The sequence below is a fragment of the Nuphar pumila genome, chromosome 2 (assembly GCF_984573655.1).
Source record: "Nuphar pumila chromosome 2, dmNupPumi1.hap1.1, whole genome shotgun sequence".
NCBI classification, from domain to species: Eukaryota; Viridiplantae; Streptophyta; class Magnoliopsida; order Nymphaeales; family Nymphaeaceae; genus Nuphar; species Nuphar pumila.
The window spans coordinates 10,243,664-10,255,892 of NC_143250.1; the positions used below are offsets into that span (position 1 = coordinate 10,243,664).

General features: G+C 37.7%; 1 protein-coding gene across 3 annotated transcripts; it reads right to left on the bottom strand.

Moving 5' to 3' along the window:
• Positions 1-1,456: 1,456 nt before the first annotated feature.
• On the bottom strand, positions 1,457-7,940 carry URED (urease accessory protein D). 3 transcript variants are annotated; one of them, XM_089997307.1, is made up of 8 exons: positions 7,768-7,940; positions 7,615-7,680; positions 7,436-7,510; positions 6,097-6,141; positions 3,928-4,161; positions 2,519-2,601; positions 1,966-2,095; positions 1,457-1,836 (listed from the first exon to the last, which is right to left on the bottom strand). In XM_089997307.1, exons 1-8 carry the CDS (start codon positions 7,912-7,914, stop codon positions 1,723-1,725), a joined length of 894 nt encoding a protein of 297 aa, XP_089853433.1. In that variant the 5' UTR covers positions 7,915-7,940; the 3' UTR covers positions 1,457-1,722. The 3 variants fall into 3 exon arrangements, with proteins under 3 accessions (XP_089853433.1, XP_089853432.1, XP_089853434.1); XM_089997306.1 differs by having other exon boundaries at positions 1,921-2,095; XM_089997308.1 differs by lacking the exon at positions 3,928-4,161 and having other exon boundaries at positions 1,921-2,095.
• Between the last annotated feature and the right edge of the window lie 4,289 nt (positions 7,941-12,229).

Sequence of the window (12,229 nt, forward strand, 5' to 3'; positions counted from 1 at the left end):
ACCATAGTTGCATTGGTACTCTATACACCCTAGCATATCAAGCATACCAATACCAGATACCTGTACAAAGCTCGTCTCTGAAACTATAAACAGATATCAAATGTTTAAGAATCTCGTTTCAATTACTTGAGAAACGTGTACATCTTACATAGAAGCACATTTTTATTACAGTTCATACAAACTTCATTTTAAAATTGACACTTTTTATCAAGAGTTTTAAATATTATAATTTGTAAAAATTTATCATACAGTAATGATTGATTTACATATCAAGTTTAACCATTTTAATTTATGTGTATCTGTATAAAAATATAAGCTTTGAATAAACTTTTGAGAAACTTGTACCAATTCTTTTAGAAACCATATCAATGTGTATTAGAAACTCGTATTGATATTTTTTATAACTGTTTTAATAAGCGTTCCAAATAAAAACACACCTGAAACTTTTTAAGCCCTCACATACTCATGCCAATACAACGTACCTATACTCATTTCTAGCAACTATGGTCAACACGGTATTTGAAGTAGCAGGAACAACGTCAAGTTCACAAGGGAGAAATTCAACTGAGCATTTTTGAACTTGTCTACATGTCCAGAGCCCCCCTTTGGTGGCATTTTTCAGAAAATTTATTTTATATTAGTCCATATCTTATAGTTGATTTATGATTTGAGAAATTGACGAATAGGTTTTGTACAAACTTATCATATATAAGATTTAAAGCAGAGTTTGTCACCAAAATTATATTATGGCTGAGCCTCTGAATCAGCCAGTATGACAATTCTGAATCAGCCAATCAGATCCAACAGCACCTGGTTTGGGCTCCTAAGCAAATCCAGTGTGACCACCGAGGTGGTATCCCATGTGGTAAGCGGGGTCCTGTGTCAAGCTGAAGGTCCAGGATCGAATCCTTCTGCCACACTGGGCGGCTGTTGTTCTGGTAGGGGCCTGCCTAACCCCAGCTTGCCCTTAAAAAAAAAAGCAAATCCAGTGTGGTGATAAACAGGAATCTTAAGCAGATCTCTGTCTCTCTGTCTCTCTCTCTCTCTCTCTCTCTCTCTCACACACACACACACACACACACACACACACACACACACACACACACACACACACACTAATAACCATAATCAATTCAAAGGTCACACTACCTTTGACCCTGGTTACTAGATCAAAATTTATAAGGTAATACTCCAATATCAGCTGTGACACCGCTACTCTTGAATTATACATTTCATATACCGGATTACTTACCATTATAGAGATGAAAAATCATTTTAAAGTATCAGGTTCATGCACGAATACACACACATAAATAAGAAAAATAAATTCCCAGAGGAAGCTCATATCCATGCACATGAACGCATTGGACTCATATGTGCACATAGTGCAGATGTGCAGGAAGAGACAAATATTGGCGAAATATCCTTTCCACAGGGCATGACAGGTCACGATCGATTGAAAATTAATGCTTCTTTATCAATATCATTAGAACAAAAACATAGAAGCAACAGATTCAGAAAATTCTCACAAGGAATTATTTCACGGAGTTCACTGTCATCCAAGAATGAAACATGAAAGGAGAATATCTGGATACCGGAGAAAGCAGCTAGTGCTGCAGTTGAGGCAGCATTTCCATGCCATCCCAATGGTGCAGCATTGCTCAAACAGCAATAAATGCATTTTACAGGCATAAAGTGAAATTATATGGAGAATAGCAAACTTCAGCAGTATGGGTTTGCTCCAAGAAGGGGTGCTATACATGCCAAATGTTGGTTGAGAAACTTGTAAACAGACTCTGTTGTCATTGCCATGACACGCACAATGAGACCAATGTCCTGAAAAACAACAAAATTACCAGACATTGTACATGAATGACCATATTAAATATCTTCACATGAAAAACAGCAAGGCAGTGAAACCTTATAACCGAAGACACTGCAAGAGGCAAGCAAGTCTGGTTTTACTATTGTGTGCTGTGATTTATGCTTCTTGTTGTCATAGCAACTTCTTGAATGGAAGGGAAGCTGAAATAGCTGCGACATCATTTCTTTTACATTATTTTTCACTTGCTCTTGTAGGTGCTTCAACTTTGGTCTACACCATAAACCAATAGTCAATTCATATCACCGATGTTCATATTTTTCACACGGCACTTAAGAGATTTTAGAAATTAGAAGATAAAAAAATCTAACACTTTTTTTTACTGCAATATTAAAGAAATGATGATTTTACCCATCAGTTGATGAAAGAATCAATGGCCAAAAAGTTCATGTTTGGTCCTTAAAACAGTTTGAATCATTTCAATAATAAAGAGTCTAAAAAAACCCTTCATTTAGAATCATTTCAATATTTTTTTAACATTCTAAAAATAATCATAATCTCTACATATCTATTGTTTTTCAAATATATTGAGAAAGTAATGGAAATATTTCTAACTATGATTTGATACTTGGTAGCTAAAACCAATGGCACAAAATTATGTTAGAAACAGAAGGCCAGAAATGTAACTAAACTTACCCAACAAGGATGAGCATTGCCGTGGCCTGATAATTGTGCATGCGGTCAGCAATACTGGATGCCATGCTTTCTTCTAGTACCACCTGCAAAACATAGGAAGCCGTTTTATTCAATGCATTTTTAAGTTAGAAAGCTAGAAAAAAATGGAAAGGAAAAACACATAACCATGATTTCCTGACAGCCCCTTAAATAATGAGACCAAGCAAAACATCCGACTACATACTCTGCCTTATAATTTAAACTAGACATTTTGCCCATGCAAATGGATGAGCTCTGATAGGTTTCTCTAGTTGCCAAGCAGAGTGATGGAGAGAAACAAAGTTAACATGGATTTGTTTAAGATTAACTTATTTTCAAGAAAGTTACAGTAATTTAGTTTTATTAAGACCAATAGAAGTTGACTTTATACATAGACAGAAGTTAACTTGATCACAATATCTTCAATCTAGTCAACATCAACCTATAATCTTCTTTCCTTTTCCTTTTTGGCATGTGCATGTGTGTTGTGCATGCATTTGAGTTTCCAGTCATATGTGGATGTTAACAGGTTCACTAACAAATTAATATCCTAAAAATTTTAAAATGATAAGGTGGTTTCATGCATTAATGGCAACCACCATGGGCATTTCAGTAATTTTATAAGAAAACACATTAAAAGGCATTATGATAAATGTGCCAATAGGTCATAAATGTATCATTTTACTCTTCATAAAATTACCACAATGTATTGTTTTCAAATTTGTTAAGGATATAACTTCTAGTGAACTTGTTATATGTACAGCCATGGAATTGTTAAGGTCTGCGTGCATGTGTGCGTGTCTATTTTTTACATGTGGAAAGAAATATAACAGGTTTCTACGTAGTCTCTTAATTTGATCAATAATAAGCTCATGTATAAGATTTTAAAAACATTATTCTTTTAAGTGCCATGATGCCAGCGATATATCAATTTTGTTCCAAAACCAAGAAATTTATTGAAACAAACAGAAAAAATAATGGATAAAATGCCAGAGAAGTAGTTCATCTATTGCATTCTTTGTTTTACTTGTAAAAATAAAGAGGAAGATCTTGCGCTGGAACAAAAAATCCCTGAAAATCTTGGAAGTCAGTCTGATAATCTCCATAATGAGAAAGGATCATAATACAGTAGTGAAATTCCCACACAAGAGAACATTTATCTGGGATGACCCATGAGTCTTAAAGGAAGGGCAAATGCAGTAACATAAAATGTTATGGTATTTTTGGGATTCAACTCTTATAAATAAAATTCATAACTGCCTCTTTTTGTATTTATGCACGGATTTGTATCTGCAGTAGAAGTTAGAGAAAGAAGGTAAAAGCCTCAGCTTATTGGACTCTACGATAGATTCATATCTAATCAAGGAAATGTAAAAGCAAAAGGGCATTACAGAATCAAGAAATAAAGGTTGATTTTGTCCCACGAAAATGTTGTTTGTACTCTTGTAAAGATCAAAATCCCACTTTTCCCCACGTTCATGTCTGCCACTGGTGAGCCAATCTACAATGATCAAATTTGAACTGGAGACAATTCTGAATATCTGTTTCTGGGAATATCTTGCACCAGCAAAACAAGTAACTGGATCTGGAAGGACAGCCAGAAGAGCATTGCTCCCAATTTGGGCCTACCGAAAGGCACATATAGTAGCCATACTCAGCATGATAGTCATAAAAGAACACTATTGCACAATCATCAACTATCTAGCAAAGCATAAAGGGAAAGCCACATGCATGTAATGTAACACTGTGTCCTTTATCACAAGTAATTTCACAATATTCAACAAGCATGAAAAGATTAAATCCAAAAACAATAAAAATTTTCACGTTAAGAACCACACAAAAAAGCAAGAATCAGAAATTTCAGTATCATCCAATTTCAAGACCCTATATTATTCCCTAGCTTTGTAATGCACGTGAAGGTTGGCCACTAGCAGAATGGCATAAGTGGCCTTCCAGATGGCACCAAGGAACTCCTTTTCGTCTATTACACAGAAATGCACCTGGAATCAGAGACCTGGCTGGATTGGTCTTAGCCTGTCATACTTACAGTCACATGCCAGTGGCGTAAAACTCTGTAGGCATCCACCTGACTCCCAGGGAGCCTTCTGCTTCTCCTTGCAGAAGTGGGCACCCAATGGCTATTAATTGGATATCACACTATGAATGTTCTTATCTAATCTTCTTTACCCTCTCCCTATCTTGCTTCCATCCAAAGCTTGCTAAGTCTCTAATTCCCGCACATCTCCTGGCCTCTAATATCTTGAGTCAGATGACAGGCATACCAAAAAGTTTATGTTGAAGCATCTATATTTGTCATGACAGCAAGTCTTTCTTCTTCCTGTTTGTCTGGTCCAGCATTGATAGTAGGCCCTACTGTCCAAACTATTCGAGTGAGGGCCTAAATGCTTTCTGATCCAAGATTCCTGTCAATCATGTTCCAAGCATCAAGTTGTTAAATTCTGAGTTATATCCACATGGACTTCATCAAGGTCTATTAATGCAAATCTCTTCCTCCTGCAACCCGTAAGGTCTGTGAAGCTTCACATGCAGAAGCATTAAAACAGAAGTTATCCATAGATCTTTGGGTTTAATTTCGGAAGTTTGGAAGTATAAATAGGTTTATCATATGATTAAAAAGGACAAATATACACACATGGCTTGTGATAAAGACGCATAACAAATTGAAAAGCCCAGCATACACAAATAGCTTGTCATAGAGATGGCTCACAAATTGATAAAGTAGTTGCTATTGAGAGAATTGATAACTCTACAGAACATTGAATAGCAGACGCTCCTTCTCTAGTGACAGGACAAAGAGCTAAGAGATTCATTTCCACAACTTCAAGGTTAAAATTGAAGATATGAACTTACAGGGCCTTGGTAGCTAGTAGAAAAGCAATTACTTTTGGGGAATACATTAAGAGAAGGGATATTCGATCAATCACAACAGAATAAACTGGAGTAGCATCTAGAGTTATGGAATCTCAAACCTAAGTCACATGGATGCTCCATTTTGGCCCCCATATCTTGTCCCCATATATACTAGTCATATTGAAAACTTCATAAAAGTAGCCTTATGCCCATGTCCACAGCCGTATTCATGTGACAGTTTCAAACACATTTGGAATCATCAAATTTTTAGTGCGGCTACAAGTTATGATTTAATAAGGTGATATATTCTCCCAAACTCATTACTTGGGTTTTGACCATTAAGCCCATTTTCAATACTCCAAACCTAAACTTTGCTTATTTATGTTCTTTAAATTCAGATGACTAGATCTACGACAACTCTTAGGTTCAGCTATTAAACCCTAGCACATACTTAGGGGCATCTTAGGATTTGTGATGCATCAAAACTGCATGAAACAGATGCCTCAAACTAGAATACATGGTGCAAAATAGCAAAAATGTCCATGAAAACTTTTCCATCACATACAAATAGAACTGTTGCAAGAATAATCAATGACTAGCCAAAATTTCATGCATATTCATTGATGATGCTCTTTGGCTTCAAAAGGAAGGAATGCAAGAATATGAATAAGGAAACGGAAAGCTACTACCTCCAGCCATTGCTCAGAACACTTTGTCCCAATGGCTTTGTATACCTGCAAAATGCTGAAAGCAAATATTACACACTTATGCAAATAAAAAATAGCTTATGCAGAAAAATTTAGTCATCACAAAATGTTGCTAGTGGCAATAAAGATTGTGGGAAGCCACTCTAATAGGTTTGACCATCTGAGGTCAAATCTGGATTTGTGTGTACTTCTTAGTCTAGTGTGTGTATTTGTGCATGTGTATGTGTATGTGTATTTGTGTGTGTGAATGAAGCTGCGATATTGTGGCTGCTACATGAGCTCTCACTGCTAATTGCAAACACTCCCAACATACATTACCTGAAAAGAAAAAGGGACCCCTACTCATGATAATCATTGTGGTATTGAAGCATATATTATTGCTAACTGGGCTAGTCAATTAGAGACAAGGAGATCAACTGCAAGGTTGTGCCTTAGTTGAAAGTGTCCTTGTGTGAAACATATCTGGTGATGAGTTGGAATAGTGAACTAGAGGATTTTTCATATCCATCAACACCAAATTGTGGACAAAGATGAGCTCCAAAATGAACATGTACCAAACAATAAGAAATGCTGGAGAGAAAATTCAAGGAAAAATATTTCAATATCATATGCAGTCCCAAAATCAACTAGTGGATACTTTCATCGAGTCGACAGACAAGTGAATACCTAAAGACACAACATCAAAGTTGGGAGTGAATGATATCTTTTCTCCAACCAGAAGGGAAGGATCAAGAGATTTGTTCCCCCTCCTTTTCGCATTGAAAATATATCATGTGAAATCGTTCCCGGGCGGGGTTCTTATCTATATCACAAATGCCGCCCATACTTCGAAAATATCGTGATTTTATAGTGATATGTACAAAAAAAAAACATGGCACTCTCCAAATATCGCTTATTTTGAAAATATCACGCTTTTGTCGCGATATTAACGTGATAAAAAACACTTTTCCATAGTTTTCTTTATGCTAGTTATATTTCCATTTACAATTTCACATATTTTACATATGTTTAATACTTTTGTATATATCGATATTTTCCTGAGAAAAACTAGATTTTTCCAAACTATTGCGAGGTTTTTCGTCGCCGGTATCTTCCCGAGAACAAAATTTGTGACATTGGTTCTTATTCTCACAGTATTTTAGAGTTTCTAACTTAATCCTACGGCATCCACAGACTCCAAAACACCCTCTTGTAGCATGTTTGCTGAAGGGAAATGAAGTAAAACCCCACAGAGGAAAATGGTTCCAAAGTAAGAAAAAGAAAGCGATAAGGGCGGCATCCAACCTTGGTAAAAAAGAAAGAGATAAGGGGGCCATCCAACCTTGGTGGAAGCCTGAGTCTTGATGACAGCAGTGCAATCATCTCCCACCCTCACATCAAAACTGATACGGTCTCCCTAAACATCACCAACATCAAAAAAGAGCAGAAGGGTACGTACATAAAGCAGCAAAGAAGAGAAAAGCAGGAAGATCAAAATGAGAGAGAGAGAGAGAGGCATACCGAGACGATGCCTCCGCCAAAAGAGACGGTGTAAACCCACACAGCATCAGAATTTGCATGACCAGCCTGACCAAATAGCAGAAAAATCAAACACCCCATTTTCACAGAGAGAGAGAGAGAGAGAGAGAGAGAGAGAGAGAGAGAGAGAGAGACCTTAGAGGGTATGATGAGTTTGAGAGGGTATTGGGCAAAGCAGCGGGTGGCCGTCGATTTTCCGGCGACTTTCTCCACCACCACCAAACCGTTCGCCGCCACCGCATCACCACCACCACCACCTCCGCCGTCCTCCTCCACCTCCATGGCTGTCGCCGAAGTTTGTCACACAAACTGCCGCCTTCGTTCCGTCAGTCAACCTGCCTTGCCAATTCCCAAAGGGCTCGGGTTTACCGAATCGGGTCTGGATCCAATCGGGTCAGATTTCAGTATCAAAATGAATCCGACCCTGAGAAAGGTGGTCTGGGCCCGAGCCTGGCCTGACCTACTTATTGGACCCTGTACATTTTGCACATAGGCCTAGCCCGAGTTTAATCAGATTCGGACTGCAAAATGCAGCCTGAGCCTGACCAGAAACGGGCCAAGTAACTGAAAGCCCGTCGAGCACCTGGCCGGATGGCCACCCCTACTTAGGTGCTTGGCTTACAACATATTTTTTTTAGGGTTTTCTCAAAATCATTCCTATCTTATAGGCTAATGAAAAGTGTGGTTGGGCTCGTGTTATGTTTTTCTTGTGTTAATGGGGTTGATTGCTCGCCTCTCTAACTTAGTGTACTCTCGGCATGACAGTGTACTCTCTAACTTAAAATTTTGCTCTTCATCTCTACACAGATTTTGATTTTCACTTTCATCTTCTATTCATTCTTCGTTTCATGTCCTCCCCCTCCCCAAATAAGATGAGTTAGGATGGATCCCCGTTTTCTCCTGTCCACTGCCATTCCTATGCCACTAGTTAGAAGGAGGGAAAAGACAGAGAGGAGAGAAAGGGATCGTGAAACTTAAAGTTAGGAAAAGAATATATATATATATATATATATATATATATATATATATATATATATATATATATATATATATATATATATATATATAAGTTTTAAATATTATTTTATAAAATATTAAGAGTATATTAGTGATTTTAATAACAAGGATAGAAGGTGGGGCAAGAGAAAGAGTAAAGAGAAAGAGTAAGTCCACCTCCGCCTTCATTCCCACATGGGTTTTGATTTTCACCTCCATCCCTGGTTCATTTCCCATTTTATGATCTTCATCCCCACCACAAATGGGTCGGGTTCGGGCGGATTCTTGTTTCCCCCGGTCCATTGCCATCCCTAGGGTATTCTCCATGTTTTTATTACATTTTTTAATAAAAATTTTCTTATATCGACCAAAAATATCAAAACAATTAGAGGCTTTTTTGAAAGTTTGAGCAAAAATCTCTTGATCTTGTAAATTTCAAGGTTTTTTTAATGAACCAAAGTTGCAGAAAAACTTGTGTGCAACATCTCTTTCCTTATGTTCAGTTGGTTGAGGTTGTATGTCAGCTGCTCTATGTCCCTACTCCTGCTCTTTTTTTCCTTTGTTTGGTAGAACCATTTTATAGAATCTCTTGAGGGCAATAAGGAATATAAGGTTCTCTTTGAAAACTAGACAGTTCCCAAAAGTGGCAGCTGACAATTCCTTGATTTGACTGTTGCCACCTTAACATGGTAGTTACCAAATCCAGAAATACAAAGAGAAGAAGGTTACTCTTTTCTTTAAATGCATAAACTACCTTCTCAACGTCATTATCAAACAACCACCATGAAAATAGCTTTACCAAGCGATCAGATCCCAAAGAAAGCCTTACATTCTGTACTGTGCCCACTAAGGGCATAGTGGTGCATACGTTCAGCAAAGCATTCATAATCATCACTTGGGCTGCCAACAACTGATCCCCAGTGGTGATGGCCCAGGCCAGCATCAAACCTGTCTACACAGACCACTATATCTCTTGATGTTGGGCTGCACCAATTGGATACTTTTAGAACCTTCATGTCTGGCAACACTCATACTGATTTGCCTTGGCTCATTAGTGGAGACTGGAATGCTAGTCTTTATGTCAGTAAAAGGAGTAGTGTGCATCATGATTCCCTAGTAATGCTTGAGTTTAAAGACTTCATGTCTGATTGCCAGTTAAGGGAGGTCCAAAATGATGTTACTCAGTTCATTTGGAACAATAATCAAAAGGGTCGTAATTCTAAAGCTTCTATGATTGACCATGCTTTTGTTAGTGAGCAATGGGCGTTAAAATTTTCAGATTGTTACTTGGATTTTATATCACGTTCGATTTCTCAGATCACTGGGGCTGTTTATTACTTCTTCTCATTGCAGATGCAAGATCCCATTCAATTTTTTTTTAAGATGTAGTCCTTGTTGTTAGGTGTAAGATGGAAGGGAGAGAAAATTCAAAGGAGAAACTGGGTTGTTTAGAGAATGTGGTCTTGATGAGGTGGAATAGTCCCACATTGCTTATGCTTGAGTTTTATGTGGGCTTTATAAGCCACTTGTAAATTCATACACTTGTTCCTGAGAACAAGAGAGTGGGATGACCACCACACACACGCACGCGCCCGCCCATCGTGCTGTGCCGGTTCGGTTCGTCGTGGCTATTGTATCCTGGGGGAAGGACGCCGGACTCTGATTTGCACTGTATTGTGGGGTCGAATCTTCTCTAAGGGGAGTATTTTCGTACGTCTTAGCCTGTTACATAATCTAAACATGGTTCTATTGTTTTCTTTATGTTCTCTGCTTCTGTTTGCTCTTATGCTGTCGTCTGGATTTTGGTCTGATGCGGAAAATGCCATGCTTGCTCCCTGTTTTTGTTTCGATTGTCTGTTGATCATGCTGTATACAATGTTGTATTTACTGTTTTCTATCGTGTATTATATCATGATGACGATTGTGAAACTGTGTGATATGAAAAAATGATCCAACACTTGTTGCCTGAATGGGATGATCTAATCAAGCAGGCTTGGAGTGTGCGCGTCTCAGGTGTGCCGATGTTCATGGTCGCACACAAAGGTGTGGAATGCAGACCATGTTGGCGATATTGAAGCATGCAAGAATCATCTAGAGGCTATGTTGGTTGATAATCAAAAGTTGGTAGATGTCGAGGATTTGTCTGCTATGGATAGGTGGATCTCTCTGAGAGATGAGTTCATCGGATGTTTACAGATGGAAGAATGCTTCTGGAGAGAGAAACCTCGAGCTTTTTGGTAACTGTATTTTCATGCCAAGTTCAAGATTAATAATCAGAAAAATTGCATCGAAAACATTGTTAGAGATGATGGGACTACTATTTTCTCACAAAAGGAGATGAATTGCGAAGCTAAAGATTGTTTCTCTTCCCTTCTCACAAAAACCTAGATCAGTACTGATAACTGTGGAGGATTGTCCAACCCACAAGTTTCTTCTCTTGAGAATAAAATGTTGGATTTTTTGGTCTCTTTTTTATTACCCAGAGAAACCGCCCCAGGAACATATACCTAGCTATGCTGGTTCAGCCTGCCATGCTTACTATCGTTGTTCTGTAAGCATAAAACTCCGAGGGCTTACCCCTCGACCTCAGGGAGTTGCCAAGTTTTGGCTTATGCAGGAGCTGACACCCATGGGATTTGAACCTAGACTGCCCGTCAAACGGCCTACGCTCTATCCCACTACGCCAAACCCCTTGGGTATGATTCTTCGGTCTCTTTTGATGAGATTAAACATGTAATGCCCTAAAATTTATCCAATTTTCAAGCAATTTTTCCCCTTTTAAAAGGAAATACACAGTGAAAATAGTTGAAAAAACTTTGGGCAATTAGAGATCAGTTTGCATTTGACAAAGGTCCTAAAACAAATACTAATCAATTGAAGTTTTAAAGAGTTATTACACCAAGTTAACTAAAACTAAATAAAAATGTTTAACAATTAAAAATCAAGCGTAGAACGGGAAGAAAAATGTGATCTTTCACAACTTCAATCGAAACATCTCGCAACAGTTCCTGCTCAATCATCTTGACTTATAAATTGTTAATATCGGGGTCAGAATTCATAAGTCTGAGTTGGAAATCTCTTCTCAAGACACACAAGTAAAATGCCAAACACACCAGAGCATATTGAAATTTGGCAAATAGATAACATACTTATAAATGACAAATGATATCTAGCACAAGCATAACAGAAATTATATTCAAGCATTTATGTATATCTATGTGCAGAAAGTAAAGATGTAGAGATAAAATTATGTTTCACTTATTTAACCTCATGTAGATACGTGCAGTTCAAATATGTCGAGACAGATGAGATCAATCGAGTCTATTATTCATGGATAATTTAATATTCCAATTGACTATCTGAATCAGATTCCCAAATAGACAGTATAATAACCGAGAGATAACACCTAAAGGTCAAGATAAACAGAATGAATTCAACTTATGTAGAATTTATTAGACCTACTCACCTAGGACAAAGTTTGGTAGTCTAGGTCCCCTAATTCTATGGGTAGAGGATTATCAAGTCATTACCGCTCGTATCATAGTATCAACATTATATATTTCAACAACAACAACACATCAAAGTTTATACCGTCTATCCT